This window comes from Marmota flaviventris, chromosome 16 (assembly GCF_047511675.1).
Source record: "Marmota flaviventris isolate mMarFla1 chromosome 16, mMarFla1.hap1, whole genome shotgun sequence".
In the NCBI taxonomy this organism is placed as follows: Eukaryota; Metazoa; Chordata; class Mammalia; order Rodentia; family Sciuridae; genus Marmota; species Marmota flaviventris.
The window spans coordinates 2,173,625-2,194,138 of NC_092513.1; the positions used below are offsets into that span (position 1 = coordinate 2,173,625).

General features: G+C 59.3%; 1 protein-coding gene across 7 annotated transcripts in view; it reads left to right on the forward strand.

Annotated features, from left to right (window-relative positions):
- Window positions 1-20,514, forward strand: part of Mbp (myelin basic protein) — a 105,213-nt gene that overhangs the window by 38,441 nt on the left and 46,258 nt on the right. For all 7 annotated transcript variants that reach the window (XM_071602623.1, XM_027935302.2, XM_027935307.2 and 4 more), the window contains one exon: window positions 3,409-3,496. In XM_071602623.1, coding sequence (XP_071458724.1) covers window positions 3,409-3,496 — 88 coding nt within the window. The remainder of the gene's footprint in view (window positions 1-3,408; window positions 3,497-20,514) is intronic.

The following is a 20,514-nucleotide window of genomic DNA, read 5'->3' on the forward strand; positions in this document are numbered from 1 at the left end:
TGTGTGTGAATACATGTGTGTACCCATGTGCATGTGAATACAGGTGTACATATGTGTGTGAGCATCTGTGCTGTGTGCATAAATAGCTCTACTACATAGAAAATCTCAAGCGGCAGGTGGAGTACCACCAGGGCATGGATGCCCAGGGTTTAGAAGATGCTCCCGTTACAAAGGGGTGCCAGGCTCAGCAGGCCTCCTGCACCCACCAGAGTCCTTGCACAGGGTCGTGGCTGGTGCCTGGGTGGTACATCTGGCTCAGTATTTTCCTTTGCTGCCCCCACTCGGTCCTGATGGAGGAAAGTGCATGACATTCCCGGAGGCTGGAGGAGGCCAGTCTGTGAGTCCATCTGAATCAGGCATAGGGTTCATGCTGACCTCCTGGGAAGCTGCCCCTTGAAAACTAGAGGTCAAGGCCGAGTGAAGTCTCTCCCCTGCTCTACTCACAGACAAATGAACCTGTTGTGGTTCTAGCAGATCCAGAGACTAGAAATTCCTTGGCACCAGAGCCAGCCTTTCTTCTCCCCACGTCTTTCCGTGTTGGTGTCAGCGTCTCCAGTGTCTGCGCTACTGTGGGGGCTGTGTTTCCTGTGGCTTCTGCAACAAACCTGCAGAGACACTGGCGACTTGGCGGGAGTTATCCTCCACTGTGGGCAGGGCTGGTCTCCCCCAGCCTCTGCACCGCAGCAGCCCTCTGCCTGCACTACTGTGGCCACAACAGAAACCCCCCCCCCACGTGTCTGCATCCAAGTCTCCTTCTCACAAGGACAGTGACTGCTGGCTTAGGGCCCACTCTTATCCACTCTGACCCCCCTCTTAACTTGGGGGCCAGACAACTGCAAAGAACCTATATCCAAATAAGGTCATGTTGGCAGATACCAGGGGTTAGGACATGCACATATCTTTCAAGGGACATAATTCAACCTATGGTGAGAGTGAAAGTTCATGGCTAACTGTGGAGTTGGAGGGAGTGTAGGGAGCATAGTGTCTTGGGCCACACTCTGCTCAGCCAAAATGGAAGAGCAACATATTGGGAAAGCCCCCAGCCAGATCCCAAAGCCCAGGAGTAAGGGAATTAATAGTAACTGAAAAACAAAAAAGGAAAGATCCGTTGCTCCGTTTGGTAGAACATATGACGTATGCACATGAAGGTATGCTCGTGAGCTTGGGGCCCGGTTTGCCGGGTAGCATCTAAATAAGCGGTAGTGCAACGACTCTGTTCACCTTGGGCAGAACTGAGGTGGCTCACATAGGAAGTGCTCCCTGGGGAAGCAGGCCGTGGCGGGACTTGCACGTGTGTTTTGTCCTGGAGACAATGGAGCGCCCTGGCCCGTAGTCCATAGTGCCTCCGTGGTTAGGTGCCACAGGTTAGGTGCCACAGGCCAGGGCGCTCTGCAAATGAGCCTCCTGATCTCCAGCAGGACGTGAGAGTCATCCAGGCCAGGCCTGAGCCCTCCCTCCTCTCCCAGCGTGCCCACTGCCATAGGTGAGCACGGCGAGTTCTCCCGTCTGAACAGGTCAGTCGTGTTGTGTTCCAGTCCAGCTACGGGCTCTGTGTGGGGTGGGCAGGGCCGGGGAGTTCCCGAGACGGGCAGTGTGCTGCCTTCGGGTGGTTCACCAGCACTGGCTTCAGACACAGCCCAACTGCACACAGGAGAACAGCAGACCAGGACGCCCGAGCCCCCACTCTGCCCTCCAGCCCAAGTGCTGGCACCTGCCTCTGGGTGGCAGCTCTGTCCCCTGCTGGGCCACGGGGCAGGGTGGATGGAGTGCGTGTCCCTGCAGGAGCAGCTCCAAGTTGTGCCGGGTGCCACTTTCCAGGCCCCCCGGGGCCACTTGCTGCTCTCCTGGCCCACGGGGCGCAGCACACCGAGATCTCCCTGGTCAGAGAGCAGAGCAGAGAAACCGGCCTTGAAAGAAGTAGCTGGGAAGAGCCGCCCGCTGCCAGGCGCCAGGTGCAGGGAGACACCCAACCAAGTCCTTTCAGGATTCTCCTTAGAATCTCCATTTCACTTAGCAAACACACAGCAGCAGTTTCCATGGGCCAGGCATGTCCTACCCACCTTGAAACACTAACTTATCCTCCTTACGACCTTGCTGAGCAGTATTCACACCTCCTTCCTTTCACTGATGAGAAGCCTGAAGCACAGAGTGGCTAGGAGACTCACCCATGGTCACACAGCTGATAAACAACCAGAGTGTGCACCCTGAGGTCTCACTCAAGGCGGTGCCTTCCCCCTCTCTAGAAGGGAAGAATGTGTAGTCAAAGCCATGCACACCTCAGGGTCCTGGGCTAGAGGCTTCAGGAGATGAGAGGCTGGTCTGGAAAAGAGTAGAGCAAAGCAAGTGCAGAGGTCCGAGTGAGACCTGGGGAGCCTCTGCGGCTGGTGGGCGGCCACGTTGCTGCCCGGAGGTGCTGGGCGGGTCTGGAAAGGTTCACCTTGGCTCCCTTAGCTTCGGAAGCTGCCCCGCCCGTGGGCGCTGTGAGGAGGCACAGGGGCCAGGCAGTGTCGGTGATGAGGGGCCGAGGGGCACCCAGGAGGCGGACCGGGTCTTCCTGCGGCTGGAAGGTGGGAGCCGCGCAGCATGGCCAGGGGGCAGCCTGGGCAGGACATGCAGCACCCCATCCTCCTCCCAGGCAAAGGGCAGAGGTCAGGCAGCGGCCAGTGTGAGCCCTGAGGGGAAGACAGCAGGAGGGGCCTAGTCAGTGCAGCCCTGGGAGGCTCAGGCGGGCAGGCCCTGAAGGAGGGGTAGCACCTTCCCGGGAGGTGACAGGCCTGAGCTCCTGCTCCGGTGCAGCACCACCCAAGAAAGTAGTCGAGCCAGTCGAGGCACAAACACAGGGAGCAGAGCCCTATCTGCCACCCACACTGGTGTAGAAACCGTGCCCTGAACGTTCTACACTCCAGCAGACTCACGCTCCTGCTGCCTCAGGGTCCCGGACACAGCAGACAGGCGGCCCCTGGGGAGGCAGGGGGCGCGGCCCACCTCCCTGCAGGGGAAGCTCCGCGCCCCACAGGAACATGGTGCCCCTGGACCTAGCACTGTTTTCTCTCCCCAGAGAAGGAGCTGGCTTCTAGTTAGCCAGCGTCTAGATTCCAGGACTCAGTCCTGCCCCAGGATGTCACATGCCCCATGGGCACCCTCCCCGGGGAAGGGATGAGGCCCAGCTGGTTCACTTTATCCAGGCTGGTACTCAGCTGCTCTTGTACGGAGACAATCAATGGCACCAAGAGAAACTCGTGCTCAGGCAGAGAATCTGGCAGAATTAAAGATCCTCTGCAGAACTTGAAGCAGGACTCCCTTTGCTGCTTGCAGACAGATGTGAGAACGCAATTATCCACTAAAAAGAACACGGAGGAACCCGCCCTGCGCTCCTCAGCTGAAGGATTCTGTTGTGCTCTCTTCCAGGACGGTGAAGCTCACAGAGGAGAGCCCAGGAAGAGAAGGCATCTTGGTGAGCTCGCCCAGGCGTCCTCGGAAGACAACGAGGTGTTTGGTACGTACGTGGCCTGGGCAGGCTCCAGGTGGCACTGGAGGACACGCACCTTCTCAGGGGCCACCCTGGGCCTGTTCCCCTTGGCACAGTCGTGGGCTGAGAAGGGGTACGGAGAGCGGGCCTCCCGATCTCCCAGTGACCACTGTGACCTGCGACCTCGTCCTGTCTGGGTTTGCCTCTGTGGCCCTGTCATCACACAGACCCTGAGCCTCTGGGCTTCTCCTCTCTCTCTCATCCTCTCTCTCATCCTCATGCGCGGGGGCGTTAGGAAGCCCAGGGGTGCCGTCTGAAACAGCTGCGGAGGACGGGAAGTGCCATCCTGGGGAGCTGCGGCCCGCGTGCCCCCCGGCAGTGACGCGGGCGGTTGGGAAACGGCCATGGCCGCGGTGCGTTCGTTTCCGTAGCGCCTCACTGGGCCCCAGTTGCCTGGACGTGTGGGTGTCCCTCTTTCCTGCTCCCCAGGAGTGAAGAGTGTGCTTTCATCTGCTGAGTGTCCAAGTGGTGGGGTCCCTTCTTTCTTCCTGATGCCAAAGCCCGGTGACCTACCTCGGACCGCAGGGTGCCCGGGAGGCAGGAGGCTGACCTGGGGCAGGGCTCCTCCTGTCCCCACTTACTCCTGCGGGGAAGACACCAGGCGGCATCCATGTGCTTGGATCCCAGGGCTCCCAGGCCACCACGGGAAAGGGGAGCCAGTTGCTGGGGGTAAAGCAGCATCAGCCCATGGGGCAGACACTCAGGGCCCGTGCCTCCTGGCCGTGCCTTGCCTGGCCTCTGTTATTGCCAAGGTCTCTCTACTTTTCCCTCTTAGGCAGGTCAGTCGACCCCAGTTCTCTTGTTCCTGACTTTTTTCCAAGTCCCTTCTGTTCTGCACTTGTGTTCTTCTGAGAAAACACACATTGAGTACGGCCTGTCATCGCCGCCTTCCCGTGTCTTCAGCCTCCGTGGAAACCGCGTCACCGAAAGGCCCTCAGAGGACGAGGAGTCTTCGCTTCGTGGAACCCTGCTGACCTCTGCTGCTGCTGCTGCCGTGGTCACGGGAACTGTGGGGGGCTTTCCTGAGCACACGCACTGCCCTTGGGGAGGGGGTTTCCATTGCAGAGTGGCAGAGGAGAGGGCAGAGACAGCAGCGTGGGTGCCCTGGCACCGTGGCCCGCACTTCAGAATACACAGGGCCAGGCCCGGTCTCTGTTGGACGGAGAGGCCAAGTGTTGGCCATGTTCAGAGTAAACCCACCCGAGACGTCGCAGAGCGAGTCTCCTCAGTGCCTCTTGACTCATGTTCCAGGTGCACAAGGAACTAGTGTACGCAGAAGAGACGTGTCCGAGACCTCGTGGGAGTGCGGAGGGCGAACGTCCACCCGGGGTTCCTTGTTAAGCACACACATCTCTATTGTTAGCACTGGCTGTAGGGTTAGGTGTAACTACAGCAGCCATCCTGTCGCCATCAACAGAGAGGCCTGCACATGACATAAGTGTGTGTGTGCGCTGTTGTCACTCAAAAGGGCCCTGTGCAGACCCTCTTCTGGGACCCTGGAGACCCTGTGAGTCCTGACACTGTTTCACGGCAGCCCCCGGAGCCCTGCCAGCATCAGTGTGGACAGGTGCTGCCTGGGGTTGAGCGTGAGAGCCACAGAGACGCTCAGCTCCTCGGTCTCTCCACACACGCAGGTCCGCGTGTACCTGAGAAGAAGCCAGCTCTGTTCCTGCTGACTGTGACACCAGGGCCTAGGACTGTGGAGAGCCCAGCTTGTCACACGCTACAGCCCTGGGCCATCGAGCCGCCTCCCTGCCGCGCACAGCTGGCGCTCGATTCCCTGTAGGCTCAGTGCAGGGGAGCCCAGGGGCCTGCAGCCTCAGATGTCCTCCGTTCCCCTGGCCATGAGCCAGTGGGTCTGGGGGCCTTGTTCGCCCCAATGATCTGCTCAACACTCCCCAGTGGTGCCAACCAGAGGCTCTGAGCTGCTGGTCTTCTGCCTTTGAACTTGGTCATCTCCCATTCCTACGTCTTCACTGGAAGCCACAGGAACTCGTCTAAAGGTGCCGAGTGGCAAGAAAAACGAAGCTCGGATAGCTGCTAACCTGGGCTGTGTGGTTAGAGAGTGTGAGCGGGATCTGAGAGCAGCAGCCACCCCTTCACACGGCCTCTCCTTGCCAGGGGGCTCACAAGTGGGGCAGGAAAGCAGGCCTCCGGGACGTCTGCAGGCCCGTGTGCCATCAGCAACCACGCCACGGTCTTCTCTAAGCTCTTGGTGAATTTTTTTCGTTTCATCAGAAAAATGGGGTCAGAGATAGGAAAAAGGAAGAAAAAGCCCCGATCCTTCAGCTAGCAGACCACTGCGGGGCAGCCCCCACCCCCTGCCCAAGACCTCTGGGAATGCCCAGAGGAAACGGATTCCCAGGTGTGAGGGTCCCCGTCTGAGAGCTGGACTGGAGGACCGAAGGGAATCGGGCCAGGCTGCGTCCCCACAGGTGTGCTATGTGCAGCTCACCGGGGTGCTCAGAGTCGCAGTGCCCAACTGAAATGAGGCAGGCCCCTCTGCGTCTCCGCAAAGGAAGGGGGAGCTGACCACCGACCTAGCGCTGCACATTCAGGTCGTGGGGACTTCGTCTCCTGGTAAAAGTCCTGCTGAAGGTCACCTCAGAGCTGAGCAAATAGCAGCACGATTCAAATCCGCCTGTCGTTCTGCTCAGACAGCTCTGTTTGCCTCATTCCACAAGGAGGAAGGAAACGTCTCGGGCACAGCGACCTGGAGACCACATCTGTCCAAACTTTGGGGAACCAGGTTATTTTGCAGTGGGCCTTTTACGGAGCTGTGTGAGACCACACACCCACACACCCTGCACACGCCGTCCTTGTCATTGAAGACCATGCGGACGGAAGGCAGCAGGGTCCCACCACCCCCTCGGGAGCTCTCCTCACACCCACAATGCAGAGGAGCCAACAACAGAGGGCGCCACTGCCCTTTAGAAGGGACCGGTTCCTCCCGGACGGGTCGGAAAGTCTTGAGCTGAAAGGCTGAGCACTCCTGGCCTTGGTCACAGCAAGTTCAATGACCAGTGTCACAGGTATGGAGGGCTCGTCCACGAGGCCTCGCCTTTCCCTGCCGCGAGCAGCAGTTCACGTGGCTAAGCCAGGTGTCCCTACAGCAGTCTGCTGAGAGCCTGGGAACCCTGTGCATTCTCAGCCCTGGAGACAGGGCTGGGTGTGATGCTGAGCAAGAGGAGCATCCGTCTCAGAATCCTGTTGGTCCCCCTGTGTCCCTCTGCATCTCCCAGAGCGTGGGTGAGCTTACACTAAGGAGACGCTCAAGCAAAGAGTGAGGTGTTTCTGCGAGGGTGACACCCAGGTCAAGTTCAGAAGGACCACGACGACGTGTTGCAGCTCAACTCCACCTTGGCTGAGAGCTGCCCGCTGCCCCCCGGGGAGGAGCAGGGCCTCCCCGGACAGGACAGCCCTGCAGCTGCTGGGCCTGGCAGTTCACTTGTCTTTTTGTGTCTTGGCTTCTGCACTGTGAGAGGGGCTCCTGGGGGCTGCCTGTGAGCAGTGGGGGGTCGATGCCTACACAGAGGCAAGACGCGGGGCCCCGGGCGGCGTTCATGAACAGGAGCCACTCTTCTCACAGGGACAGTACGCGGGCTTTTTGAAGCATGCCGAGCTTGGTTTAACAAATTCTAAGATTTGTTTCCTGTTTAGAGTTTTATCAGAGGCAGAGTCACGTGGTACTCGGTGGCCTCACAGAGGTTTCATAGTAAATGCAGAGATTCATTGCGTAAGGCCCTTTACTGTGACAAACCTCAGCCAAGGCCAGCGATGCCGCACAGGTCTGAGCACTGAAAGGTGAGGTACGCTGACCACAGGCCTGGCTGGCCCAGGGGCAGGACCGCAGGTACGCAGGCCCTCTCCTGAGCCAGGCTGGCTGGGTGTCCCTGGCACAGAGGCCCAGGTCCCTGCTACAGGAAGGACCGGGAGGACATGCCCAGTGCTCCTGGCCCTGGAGGGACCTCCCATACGGTCCCATGAGGGAGCAGCAGGTCCCAGGAGAAGGATGGGAGAGGGCTGGCTCCACCGCAGGCCCCCTGTAAAGGGACCGCACCTCCATGTGCTTGCACCTGCCTTTGCCTGCACCAAACTGGTCTCCACCTGCACTTGAGTATTGTCACAGGGCTCTGTGAGGAGCAGGCCGGCCACTTGGCAGGATGCTGACATTTATGCAGCTTTCAGCCAGACTCCTGTCCCACTCATGAGTATTTCACGCGCCTGTGATGGGCTCAGTCACGTCTAGGGCTCACATCCCATCGTCACCGGCCCACAGAGTGTCCCGATGAGTGGCACCATTGACTCAACAGAGTCGTGACTGTGGCGGCCTGGTGCTCATGTGCCTTGAGGTGACGTTAGTGCAGGTTCAGCAAGGGCTCCCCCTGGGTCTTCAGCACCTGGCAGGGCCCGTGCAGCATTCCGGGGGGGGGGGGGGCTTTCGGGGCTGAGCCGAGAGGAGACTCAGCAGGATGTGGAGGGGCACGTGGGAAGCACACCATGTCGGGCTGCCGAAGGTGGGAAGGAGCCCCTTTCTGCAAAGCAGGTGGAGGAAGCCGTAACTTCCATTCATCTTCTTCAAGTGCTGGATCAGCGATCACCAAGACACGGAGTAGCAAGATGCATCCTAGCAGGTGACAAAAAGAGGCCCTGAGGCTTGGGGGAGGCCACAGGGAGAGAAGGAGGGACCTTTTCCAGGACAAGGCCAGGGCAGGGAAGGCTGGCCAAGGAGGGGGCTGACCTTCACAGCGTCATCTGGGGTCATTGTTTTTTGGCAGGTTTGGCTTTCCAGTGAAAAAAGATTTTTAAAACTGAAAGAGCAGGCCTGGGGGGCGCTGGGTGAGACGGAGGCTCCTCGTTCCACTCACCCTCTACCCCCTGGGTTTATCACACTCTTAAATTTGATTTCTTAACAAGGCCCTGAACCCAGGGCCTGAACCCAGGGCCTTGTGATGCGAGGCAAGGGCTCCACTGACTGAGCTGCGTCCCCAGCCCCAACGTGACTTCCTTGGCACGTATAACACCCTTCTCCTTCCACAAGGAAGTGCCTCCAGGTGGCACCCGCGCCCCGCTCCACACTGGGCCCCTGGCTGCCCTGGGAGGCGGGTGTACTTGTCACTGGCCACGCACCGGGGTCCGGCCCTGAAGCTCCTCCAGACAGTGGGTGCCCTCTGAGTCCTGGGCGTCTTTCCTCCTGACCACCCCCACCCCCGTTTTTAAGAGTGCCACCGTGTTTATGTACATCCTCATTTTAAAACTTAATTTAATTAAATCCAAAGTCAGTCCTTGGCAGAGTTTAGATTATCTGGTGATTAAAGGGCAATCCCCTGACATGACTGTATCCCTGCTTCCTCTGGTGTTCTGGTCCTCTGTCCCACCGCTTCACTGGGGTGGTCAGTGTCCTGACTGTCCTGCCTGGCTCCTCTCAGTTCCCGCTATCCTGCTGTGGGGCCGGGCTTGTCTCTCCCACCTTGGTCTTTCCACAGAGCTCTGGGGTCCCAGGGGTGTCCTGGTGAGGCTGTTCCGTTTAGGCGGCACCCAGAGGGAGCGAGCTGGAGGGTGCGCAGGAGTCGGCCCCCGGCCGGCTCTGCTGTGTCCAGGGGGAGAAGGTTTTTTTCTTTTGATTTTGATTTTGTCATTAAAAAATCAGACACTTGCACATGAAAGTTTAGGAGGGCACTTCTAACAGTGGCAACCTGGCACAGTTGGCTCAGGACACTGCACTGGGCTGGTGTTTAGGGGACCAGGTCCCTGGTTCCCCATGCCAGTGCATTCTTCTCCCTCATCAGGGTTGTCAGGGTGACCTGCTTGAGTTTGTGACCTGGCCTCTAATCTTGTAAGGGATTAAAATGACTTTGGCGCCACTTACGGCTTCATACCAAGTTCACGCACCCTCTGGTCTCTTCAAGTGACAGTGTTGCTTCTGCTCCTGAATCCAGCCTCGCCTCACCAGCAGGGCAGGCAGCTTACCCTGCTCCTCTGAGCACCCAGCAGCCCGTGACCTGTGCCGTGGGCTGGACTTCACCCCTTGCGTCCACTGGCAAGCTGCACATGGTGGACGTGGCCCAGTCAGGCTATCGTCCAGAGTGTGTGCCATGGTCCTGCCGGCCTTCCTGTGAGTGTCCAGGGGGCAGAACCCGAGAGGAGCCACCTCCTGTCCTGCCCCAGCCTGCAGCACCAGCCATCCGTCCTGCCACCCCCTACAGGGGGACATCAAGCATGGAGAAGTGGGTGCCCTTCCCCATGGAGAGTCCTTGCAAAGCCTGGACGCCAGAGGTGGTGCTCTGGACATGTTTGCAAAATGCTATCTGCCTCAGTCAGATACTTTCCCTAGGAATTTTCAAGTGGCATTAAAAAAAAAAAAAAATCTTTGAACTTTTGTTTAAACTTTGTTTCTAAGGACTTTCCGTGAGAAATGTCTTTTTTTGGACCAGGGTACTGGGATTGAACTCGGGGGCACTCAACCACTGAGCCCTTTTTTGTATTTTATCTAGAGACAGGGTCTCACTGAGCTTTTGCAGAAGCTGGTTTTGAACTCTCGATCCTCCTGCCTCAGCCTCCCAAGCTGCTAGGATTACAGGCGTGTGCCAACCTGCCTGGTGAGAAATCATCTTTTTGACGTTTGGTTTACAAATTGTATTGTGTCTAACACATCGGGGCACATGAACTCAGCTTCCAAACTAGAAATTCGCTGCCATTACCCACGTAAAATTCTCCTTCAACCCAGAAGTGTGCTGTTTTAGTCAGCGGCTGTGACCAATGGACCTGACAAGGACAATTTTAGAGGAGAAAAGGTTGATTTGGGGGCTCACGGTTCCAATGCCTCCGTCTGTAGACAGCTGGCGCCGTTCCTCGAGGCCCAGGCGAGGTGGCCGTCATGGTGGAGTGTGTGGTGGACGAAGGTGTCTGGGAACGTGGCACAGAGAACACTCTGCTCAACAGGAACCAAGTGTGTACCCCGAGGTACCCTTCCAAGGACCTGCCTCTCCAGGCGCACCTGCCTGCCCACGTGACCGCCCAGCTAGCCCCTGTGGGGGAGTAATGGCTGGCCGGCCAGGCTCTGGGGACCGTCCTCTCACCTCTGGACTTTGTTGCGAAGTCTCACACGTGATCTTTCAGGGGCACCTGATGTGTAGGCCATGACAGGCCTTGAGTAGGAAGGGCCCTTCTGGCGGTGTGGACCTTCATTGCCGCCTCTCTGCCAACTAATGCCTGGTGTTCAGGGACTCCAGGGGCCACCCAGAGTTGCTCTCAGCCCCGCTGCCCTGGGTGTCCCCCTGACACCTCCTCATGCTCCTGCAGCACCCTCCTGCTGGGACGCTCTTCCCGACACCACCAGCGAGCTCCCACACGCCAGTCTTCACCCCGTGTCCCCCTCCCTGTGATGTGTCCCACTGAGCAATATGCGCGGTAGGACAGTGAGCGGGGCCTGCTCCAGGAGAGCTCCTCAGTCCCAGAGGCGCCCTGTGGTCACCTCTGCTGTCACAGCCCCGTGAGGGTAGGGCACTTCTCCACCCACCCGGCATGACTCAGAGACCCCGGTGGCTCAGGGGGCAGAGCGGGGAGGGTCCAGGAAGAGGGGCAGAGGAAGGCACCTGTGCTGGGTGGCCTTCATCCCTTCCCTCCAGGTCCACTGCTCAAAGCTATCATAGGGCCCTGGGGTGGGCGCACAGATACACAGAGGGTGGGCACTCGTAATGGAACGGGCGCCACTCTGGAGGACCAGGCACAGAGGTCTGTGTTACTCACTGACGAACCCCAGCTCTAGAAGGGGGCCTGGCTCATGCAGAAACCTCCTCAACGCTGAGCTCATGAGTGAGTGGCCAAGGGCACCTTTTCCCTGCTGCCCACTCCTCACCTCTGTCTAACTCAGCCCCTGCAGACTGCAGCAGCACCCACAGAGCACCAAAGCCTGTTCCCAGCACCCTCCCTGTGAGATGCTCCGGCTCTGGCCGTAGCTGAGTATGCGATGTGCAGCAGCGTGTGGCGTGTACACGTGAGCACGGGCATGTGTGCACTGCAGGGATGCACACTTGCACATGTGTGTAAGTGCTGATGCGGTAGGAAATACGTCTCTGGCTCAGGGAGTGCTGGTATTCTGTGAAATCGGGAGTGTCCAAGGCCACTCGCATTCCAGCACTTACATTAAGATGGCTGCCCACAGAGTTTGCAGCTGCTGGCCCAGTTAGACCACGCTGTCACACGTACTTCTACGTCAGGTGAAACCACTACCAGTCCCGGGGAGAACACCCGACAGCGCTGTCCTCGCATGGCTGCCTGGGGCTCAGAGGAGCTGGGCGCTGCCAAGTCTGCAGCTCGCTCACCAGGCCACCCCAGGGCCGGGCAGGGGATCTGCTGTGGGATCTGCTCCTGGGCTCCCCACAGTGGGCCGCTTGGTGCCGACCTCCCTGGAGATGCAACACAGCGTGATTCCTCCTGCTTCTGAGGCAGCCCGCTAGCCTGTCACCGCAGAGCAGCCCCGGCTAGCTTCTTTCAGGCCTCTTCCTAGCAGGACACTGGTGTCCCCCATTTTTAACTCTAGAGGAAGAGTTGTGCGATTGTGCCTAGGGTGGGCCCCCACATTCTCCAGCTCTTCTGCACAGGAGAGCACAGCTCAAAATAATCAGAAGGCAGTGCCGGGGACGTGTCTGGAGGGCAGTGTGGTCTACACACTGAGGGGGGACGTGTCTGGAGGGCAGTGTGGTCTACACACACTGAGGGGGACGTGTCTGGAGGGCAGTGTGGTCTCCCACGCTGAGGGGGACGTGTCTGGAGGGCAGTGTGGTCTACACACACTGAGGGGGACGTGTCTGGAGGGCAGTGTGGTCTACACACTGAGGGGGGACGTGTCTGGAGGGCAGTGTGGTCTCCCACGCTGAGGGGGGACGTGTCTGGAGGGCAGTGTGGTCTACACACACTGAGGGGGGACGTGTCTGGAGGGCAGTGTGGTCTCCCACGCTGAGGGGGGACGTGTCTGGAGGGCAGTGTGGTCTCCCACGCTGAGGGGGGACGTGTCTGGAGGGCAGTGTGGTCTCCCACGCTGAGGGGGGACGTGTCTGGAGGGCAGTGTGGTCTACACGCTGAGGGGGGGCGTGTCTGGAGGGCAGTGTGGTCTACACACTGAGGGGGGACGTGTCTGGAGGGCAGTGTGGTCTCCCACGCTGAGAGGGGACGTGTCTGGAGGGCAGTGTGGTCTACACACTGAGGGGGGACGTGTCTGGAGGGCAGTGTGGTCTACACGCTGAGGGGGGACGTGTCTGGAGGGCATTGTGGTCTACACACTGAGGGGGGACGTGTCTGGAGGGCAGTGTGGTCTACACACTGAGGGGGGATGTGTCTGGTGGGCAGTGTGGTCTCACATGCTGAGGGGGGACGTGTCTGGAGGGCAGTGTGGTCTACACACTGAGGGGGGACGTGTCTGGAGGGCAGTGTGGTCTACACACACTGAGGGGGACGTGTCTGGAGGGCAGTGTGGTCTCCCACGCTGAGGGGGGACGTGTCTGGAGGGCAGTGTGGTCTCCCACGCTGAGGGGGGACGTGTCTGGAGGGCAGTGTGGTCTACACGCTGAGGGGGGGCGTGTCTGGAGGGCAGTGTGGTCTACACACTGAGGGGGGACGTGTCTGGAGGGCAGTGTGGTCTCCCACGCTGAGGGGGGACGTGTCTGGAGGGCAGTGTGGTCTACACACACTGAGGGGGACGTGTCTGGAGGGCAGTGTGGTCTACACACTGAGGGGGGACGTGTCTGGAGGGCAGTGTGGTCTCCCACGCTGAGGGGGGACGTGTCTGGAGGGCAGTGTGGTCTACACACACTGAGGGGGGACGTGTCTGGAGGGCAGTGTGGTCTCCCACGCTGAGGGGGGACGTGTCTGGAGGGCAGTGTGGTCTCCCACGCTGAGGGGGGACGTGTCTGGAGGGCAGTGTGGTCTCCCACGCTGAGGGGGGACGTGTCTGGAGGGCAGTGTGGTCTACACGCTGAGGGGGGGCGTGTCTGGAGGGCAGTGTGGTCTACACACTGAGGGGGGACGTGTCTGGAGGGCAGTGTGGTCTCCCACGCTGAGAGGGGACGTGTCTGGAGGGCAGTGTGGTCTACACACTGAGGGGGGACGTGTCTGGAGGGCAGTGTGGTCTACACGCTGAGGGGGGACGTGTCTGGAGGGCATTGTGGTCTACACACTGAGGGGGGACGTGTCTGGAGGGCAGTGTGGTCTACACACTGAGGGGGGATGTGTCTGGTGGGCAGTGTGGTCTCACATGCTGAGGGGGGACGTGTCTGGAGGGCAGTGTGGTCTACACACTGAGGGGGGACGTGTCTGGAGGGCAGTGTGGTCTACACACTGAGGGGGGACGTGTCTGGAGGGCAGTGTGGTCTCCCACGCTGAGGGGGGACGTGTCTGGAGGGCAGTGTGGTCTACACGCTGAGGGGGGACGTGTCTGGAGGGCAGTGTGGTCTACACACTGAGGGGGGACGTGTCTGGAGGGCAGTGTGGTCTACACGCTGAGGGGGGACGTGTCTGGAGGGCAGTGTGGTCTACACACTGAGGGGGGACGTGTCTGGAGGGCAGTGTGGTCTCCCACGCTGAGGGGGGATGTGTCTGGAGGGCAGTGTGGTCTACACACTGAGGGGGGACGTGTCTGGAGGGCAGTGTGGTCTACACACTGAGGGGGGACGTGTCTGGAGGGCAGTGTGGTCTACACACTGAGGGGGGACGTGTCTGGAGGGCAGTGTGGTCTCACATGCTGAGGGGGGACGTGTCTGGAGGGCAGTGTGGTCTACACACTGAGGGGGGACGTGTCTGGAGGGCAGTGTGGTCTACACACTGAGGGGGGACGTGTCTGGAGGGCAGTGTGGTCTACACGCTGAGGGGGGACGTGTCTGGAGGGCAGTGTGGTCTACACACTGAGGGGGGACGTGTCTGGAGGGCAGTGTGGTCTACACACACTGAGGGAGTCCTGCTGCCAGCAAGGAGCAAGGCAGTGGCTGGGCCAGGGCCTTCCCGGCCACAGAGCACTCCCCCAGGGAGCCATGGGTTCCCGCCAGCATGCGGCCGAGGACCAGCAGGCACTCCAGGTGGAGCTGGCCAGCCGCTCCTCAGAGCCTGGGCTGTGTCCCTGAGGCTCACCCCAGAAGGCCGTAGCTGCAGGAGCCTAAGTGGGACCTTCCTGTGCTTCTGCTGTAGCAGAGCGTGGCCTTCCAAATGCAGCCTGCCACCAAGAGTCACTTAGGGTCAGCAGAGCACAATAGGACAGCTAGAAGATTTCTAGAACAAAGAGGAATACAGACCTCACAATGGCACAAAGAGCAGATGTGATGGGCTTCGGCCAGTGAGAGGGCGGCGTGAACCAGCCCAGGATGCTCAGAGACCTCCTGGCTCCCGGGGCCCCTCCGGGGACCCGCATTCCCCACCACGATTCCCTTGATCCTTCCAGCCTGTTGAGTCTCATTCCATTAGGGAAGCACCTCCATCTGTTCTCCACCAGCAAAAGTCAGTATTTCTGCTTCTGCCTCCTCCCAGCCTGAATTTGTCACTGGGACCTGGGAGCTGCAGTGTGCCATGGGGTCATCCTGGTTCCTTGAGAACCAAGAGTCTGGACGTGGCATCGTCCACGTGAGCCCCCCCCCCCTTAGAGGCATGCCGTCAGTGCAGCGGCTCAGCCTGTCTCCCAGCCAGTCCCTCCTCCACCCCAATTCCCTTCCAGAGGAGCATCTCGGTCAGACGAGGCTTCGCCCCACTTCATAACTGAGAACTGGGCGTACCCCTGCTTTCTTACCTGAGCCTTGGGCAGTGGCCTCACTTCCACCAAAGCATGCTGTGAGTGGGCAGCAGCGTCGAGGGGGAAGCCGAGGCCTGCTGCTCGCGCTCAGGGGCGCGCAGCCTCAGATCAGCGCCGACGCCTTGCACGCGCGGCTTTCCTGTTCATGCCACTTGTTTTTCTCCTCGGAGGGTTTTTAATTTGATGTACCAAGAAAATGTCAGTGATCGTCACCCCGAATCTCTCTGCCCTGCCCGGAAGAGCCCTGGGAGAGCCCCAAGCACTGGGTGACCTCAGAGGTCAGTGCAGAGGACCTAGCTCGGCCCCTTGCCCGGAGCTTCCCACCTCCACCCTCCTGTCGCTGAGGCCTCTGGACCCTGAGCCCCCTCCCTGGAGACCAGATGTCCCCAGCCCTGAAGGGACCACGCATTAGTGTCTACCCACCAGCTAACAAGCTGAGCCACGTCCACAGTGGTGGGTGGACTTTTAAAATATATAGAAGAATCATTATGGAGGAAAAGGCAAGTTAGAGATGGCGAGTCACTCACCAGCAAGGGAACACTAAGAAACTTGACGTGACTTAGGCACTGAGATCCGAACGTGGAGGCTGACTCGCGCTCCCTGACTGCTGTTAATGCAAGGCTAGACGTGGCGTTTGGGATCGGATCCTAGGGTGGCACTCCCCTTCCTGGCTGCGTTTCTCTAACAGCAGGGGCGGTGCCTAGTTGGGTGAGTTTTACCTATTTTACCTGAAGTGGCCTCCACCTGAAATTCTGCTATTGAAATGGCTTTGAATACTCGTCCGTGTGCTGTTTTTCTTGGCATCTTCATGAAGAACCAAAGATGCTGCGGGTGAATGGGACCGGCGCTCCCGTCACTGGAGCCTGGTTCTGGCGGCCTGTTGGGTGAGAGGCAGGGCGGCCCGGCTCCCTGGAGGTGGCTCAGGCTGGCCAGGAGGTCAGGCAGCTGCCTGGCTGGGCCCTCCTCACACTAACGCTCACACCCCTGCCGTGCCTGGGGAGCTGGGCACTGGAGACACTGCCCATCTTCAGAAAGCCACCACTGCCGCAGCCCCAGAGAAACAGCACTGGACCCACACGCGCTCTTTCACACAGCACCGGACCCACACGCGCTCTTTCACACAGCACCGGACACACGCGCTCTTTCACACAGCACTGGACACACGCGCTCTTTCACACAGCACTGGACCCACACGCGCTCTTTCACACAGCACTGGACACACGCGCTCTTTCACACAGCACTGGACACACGCGCTCTTTCACACAGCACTGGACCCACACGCGCTCTTTCACACAGCACTGGACATGAGGACACGCCTGCTCACGTTCCCAGACTCGCATTCTCCTCCACACCCGTTGACACATGAGGACACTCCCTCCACACTCTCACTCTTCAACACACATGAACACTCACACTCTTAACACACATGAACACACTCACACACAAACTCCTTAACACATTCACACATGAACACACTCTGGCAGTCACACATGAACACACCAACACACACTGTAACACATTCACACATGCACACACTCCCACTCACTCGCTCTTTCACACACATTCACACGTTAACACAGTCACTCTCTTGTACTCATTTGCATTCACACGATCACACAGACACACACACTGGCACACGTGGCCCACGCAGCAGCACCTCTGGCCCATGGGTGTGTCACCCTGAGACCAGGCCCTGCGGGTGCAGCCCTGAGGCTGTGCTGCGCTGTGGAGCTGCGCCTGTGCAGAAAGCCGCCTCCTCTGAGTCCAGGTGTGAGGTTTCTTTTTATATTTTGAAATAACATGTCCTCGTTCTGCCAATGTTCAGGGAGCCATTTCTTGCCCCCGGCATCACCCACAGGGGCGGTGAGGGGCAGTGATCAGGGACTGCTCCTCCCGTGGCCGCCGCTCGGCTCTGTGCCCAGCACATGTGGGACTGAGGTTTCCTCTCCCGACCTGGCAGAGCCTCTGTCCTTACTTCTGTATCCGGAGGTGTCTCCGCTTGCTGCTGTGGACCCAGCTGTGGTGGGCCTTGGTGCGGGGCCTGCCCGGGCGCAGGTGCTCGATTCTCTTGGGCAGACGCCCAGCAGTGCCTGCTTTCTCCTTTCCCGCTGTGTTCAGGGAAGGGGTTGTTCATGGGAACACTGGTTTCTCTATTATTTGCATTTGGGTGTTTATGAAACGTCCTTCCTAAAAAGGTAAAAGTCTCTTTGACTGTGGAATTCACTCCTCCCACACTGTGGAGTTGGTGCCATTCTGTGGCTGCAGAGATGGCCTTTCCTGCCCCCCAGTGGCTGGTCCTGGGTGGAAGCCCCCTCGGCCAACCCAGCCGCTCCCCTCCCGTCTTCCAGGCCGCCTCCCCGTGCAGGAGGAAGGGCGGCCACCATGGGAGGCTGGGGGTCTGGAGATGTGAAGGAGCACGGTGGCAGGATGCCCGCCTGGCTCTGCCTCCCCCAGCCCCACCCCTCACACAGCGGGTCGGTCTGCCAGCCTCACCCATAGCTGCCCAGGCTGGAGGTGCCGGGAGCGGGGTTGTTTGCAAGGAGGACAGTTTGGTGCAGCAGCAGTTTGAGAAAGTGACCCGCTGATCTCCAGCCACCGCCCAGAAACCAGGCCGACATGCCCGGGCCGGACCCCGACCCTCCTTGCGGCTGAGTGAGTGTTACAGGGCCAGCTGTCTGCAGTCAGGCAGCAGGTTCCCAAGGTGGGGGAGAAGAGTGGGCCGCGGTCTGAGGCACTCCGGGAAGTTGGATAGCTGCCTCATGAGGCACCGACTTCCGTCTCTGAGAATGTTCCAGAACAGCCAAGGTGATGGGCCTGAGTAGACAACACCTCTGACTTCCCGGGACTTGAAGTCCCTCTAGGCTGTCATGTCACTGCTGATCAGACTGCATGTGGTCAGCAGTGTGAGCGCAGGGCTGCGGGCGGCGACCTCCCTCTGTGTGGTGCCCCACTGCCTTCTGCACACAGCACAAACCTCCATCCACCAGGAAGCCACCTCACCGCTGGCTGCTGGGCCGTCTGTCAACGCCCTGTGCTCCTGCACTGCTGCCAGGGTAAAGCATCCGTGGTGTGCACGCTCTGTTCTTCTCCTGGCTGCCTACGGCTGCGTCTGAGCAGCTCCCTGTTACTTGGTACTCTTCTTAGCAGAAACAAAAGGATGAGCTCTGCCGTGGTGATGGTGCTGGTTCTGGTGGTGGCCAGAGCCCCGGACCATGTGCTCCACCGTCAGCCTCCAGTGAGAGCGGCCTTCAGCACTCCTCCTGGACAGGTGGTGCAAGGGCTGGGTGGCGGGCTCTGCCCAGGTGGGTCGGCAGCTGTGCTCGACCCAAATGACCAGCTCATTGACGATCAGTTGGTGTGTGGACACGTGGTCTGCTTATCTACCTGGAGACAGAGGGGCCTGCAGCAGAGCCTCTGTCCCTTTGCCATTGTCTTGCCCTCATTTCCTCCAAGCAACACAATGTCCCTTTCGTAATGGCCAGCTTAATGCTTATTTTCCAACAGGTCAGCCTCAGACACAAGAGGTTACTTAGAAAAACCACCCTCAGTCTGAGTATCCAAGATGTCCTGTTGTCATCTATCCACTTATCAGTGTCCCGGGGACCTTGTCGCACACACACTCACACTCACCCACCCACACACCCTCAGAGCCACCCCAGCGAGTTCTGTCGAGAGACACTCCCAAGAGAAGATGGTGCAGCTGTCAACTGCACCGCGGTCTCCCCGACAGTGGGTTCCTCTGTGTTTAAGCACTTTGGACCTGACCATTTGCTCACGCAGCAGCGGACTGTGGCCGCTGTGTGCAGGGGGAGTGAGGGGACACCAGGCACAGGCTGGAGTTGGGGAGGCAAGGGCGGCTGAGCCCCGAGTTCCCTCCAGATGGGCCTGCAGCTCTGTCGGAAGGCGCAGGAAGGCCGCCAGGGAGAGCGGTCCACGCGGGTCTGCCGCCTGTCAGGGCTGAAGGTCCCGGGCAGGGCACTGACTCTGCCTGTGACCTGGAGGGTCACATGGTGCAGCAGAGGGGGCCGAATGTTCTAGAGGGGGCTCCGCCAGGAGGCAAGGGCGGGGGGAGCCACAGAAGGGTCCCGCATGGCCAGGCCCTGCGTTCCCAGTCACCTAGCCGCCGCCTCCTGGGAGCCCCCAGCATCCCTTCTCCCACAGCACTCCCCACGAGCGGCCCTCAGGTTGGTCCTGGGCACTGCAGCACTGCAGCACTGCAAGGCACGTGGGACAGGCACCTGTCCTGAGGAGCTCACAGCTGGGGGACACTGAGACACTGAAGTTGCCCTCTATGACACAGTTGTCCCAGGGAGCTGGCATTCAGACAGCCTCAGGAAGGGTGGCAGGAAGAACTCGCGGCCAGGGGGCAGGACACACGCAGGCCCTGGAGGGATGGGGGGACATGGGGTGTCCGTGTGCCAGCAGAGCAGGAGCTGGCCAGGGAGAGGGTCTCGTGGAGCTGCGGGGACAAAGCTGGCAGGGGACGTTGGGACAGTCCTGCCCCAACTGTGAGCAGGCGCGCTGACCCTGTCCTCCTTCAGTGGCCACGCAGCTCCCTCCACTCTGCACCCCTTTGTCACTGACTCTCACAATAGAGAAATCTCGAATTTCTTCTTACGTCAGCTTCCTCGTGAAATTGCCAATTCACTCGTGAATCGAAGGTAAAAGTGGATTTTTAAGTCCTCATTGTGATTAAGTTAGAATTTCACAAATAAACCTCAAAAGGTATCATGTGCACTAGATGAAAATAGAGTCTGTTTCCACTTCTTCCCTCTGGTGTCCTTCATAGGTGAGGCTGAGCCGGTCTTGTGTTTATTTGGTCGTAACAAACTATCTCAAGATGTGTAACAAAAGAGAAAACAGAAACTTTTGAAAAGTCAGTTCACATTCTCAACTAAAACAGCGCACATCCAGAAGTCATGCAGGCAGCAGACAGACTGGAGACGCTTTACCTGAGCTCATTTTTGTAGGGGCATCTCAGCACTCCCACTGTCTGGTCTCACCTTCTCCTTATCAGGAAAATCCTGGGGTTTTAACAGTTTCACTGAATATCCCTCCACTTGAAAAACTTTGAAGTTATTTTTATCCTTACAAGCGGGCAGGGGCTGACCCCAGCTGGTACGGGGCTGGCACAGCGTGCGCTACCTCGAAGCTGGAGCAGCGATTCTGAAAGACAGACATTGTGTGAGTTCCCTCCGTGGCCGTGCAGACA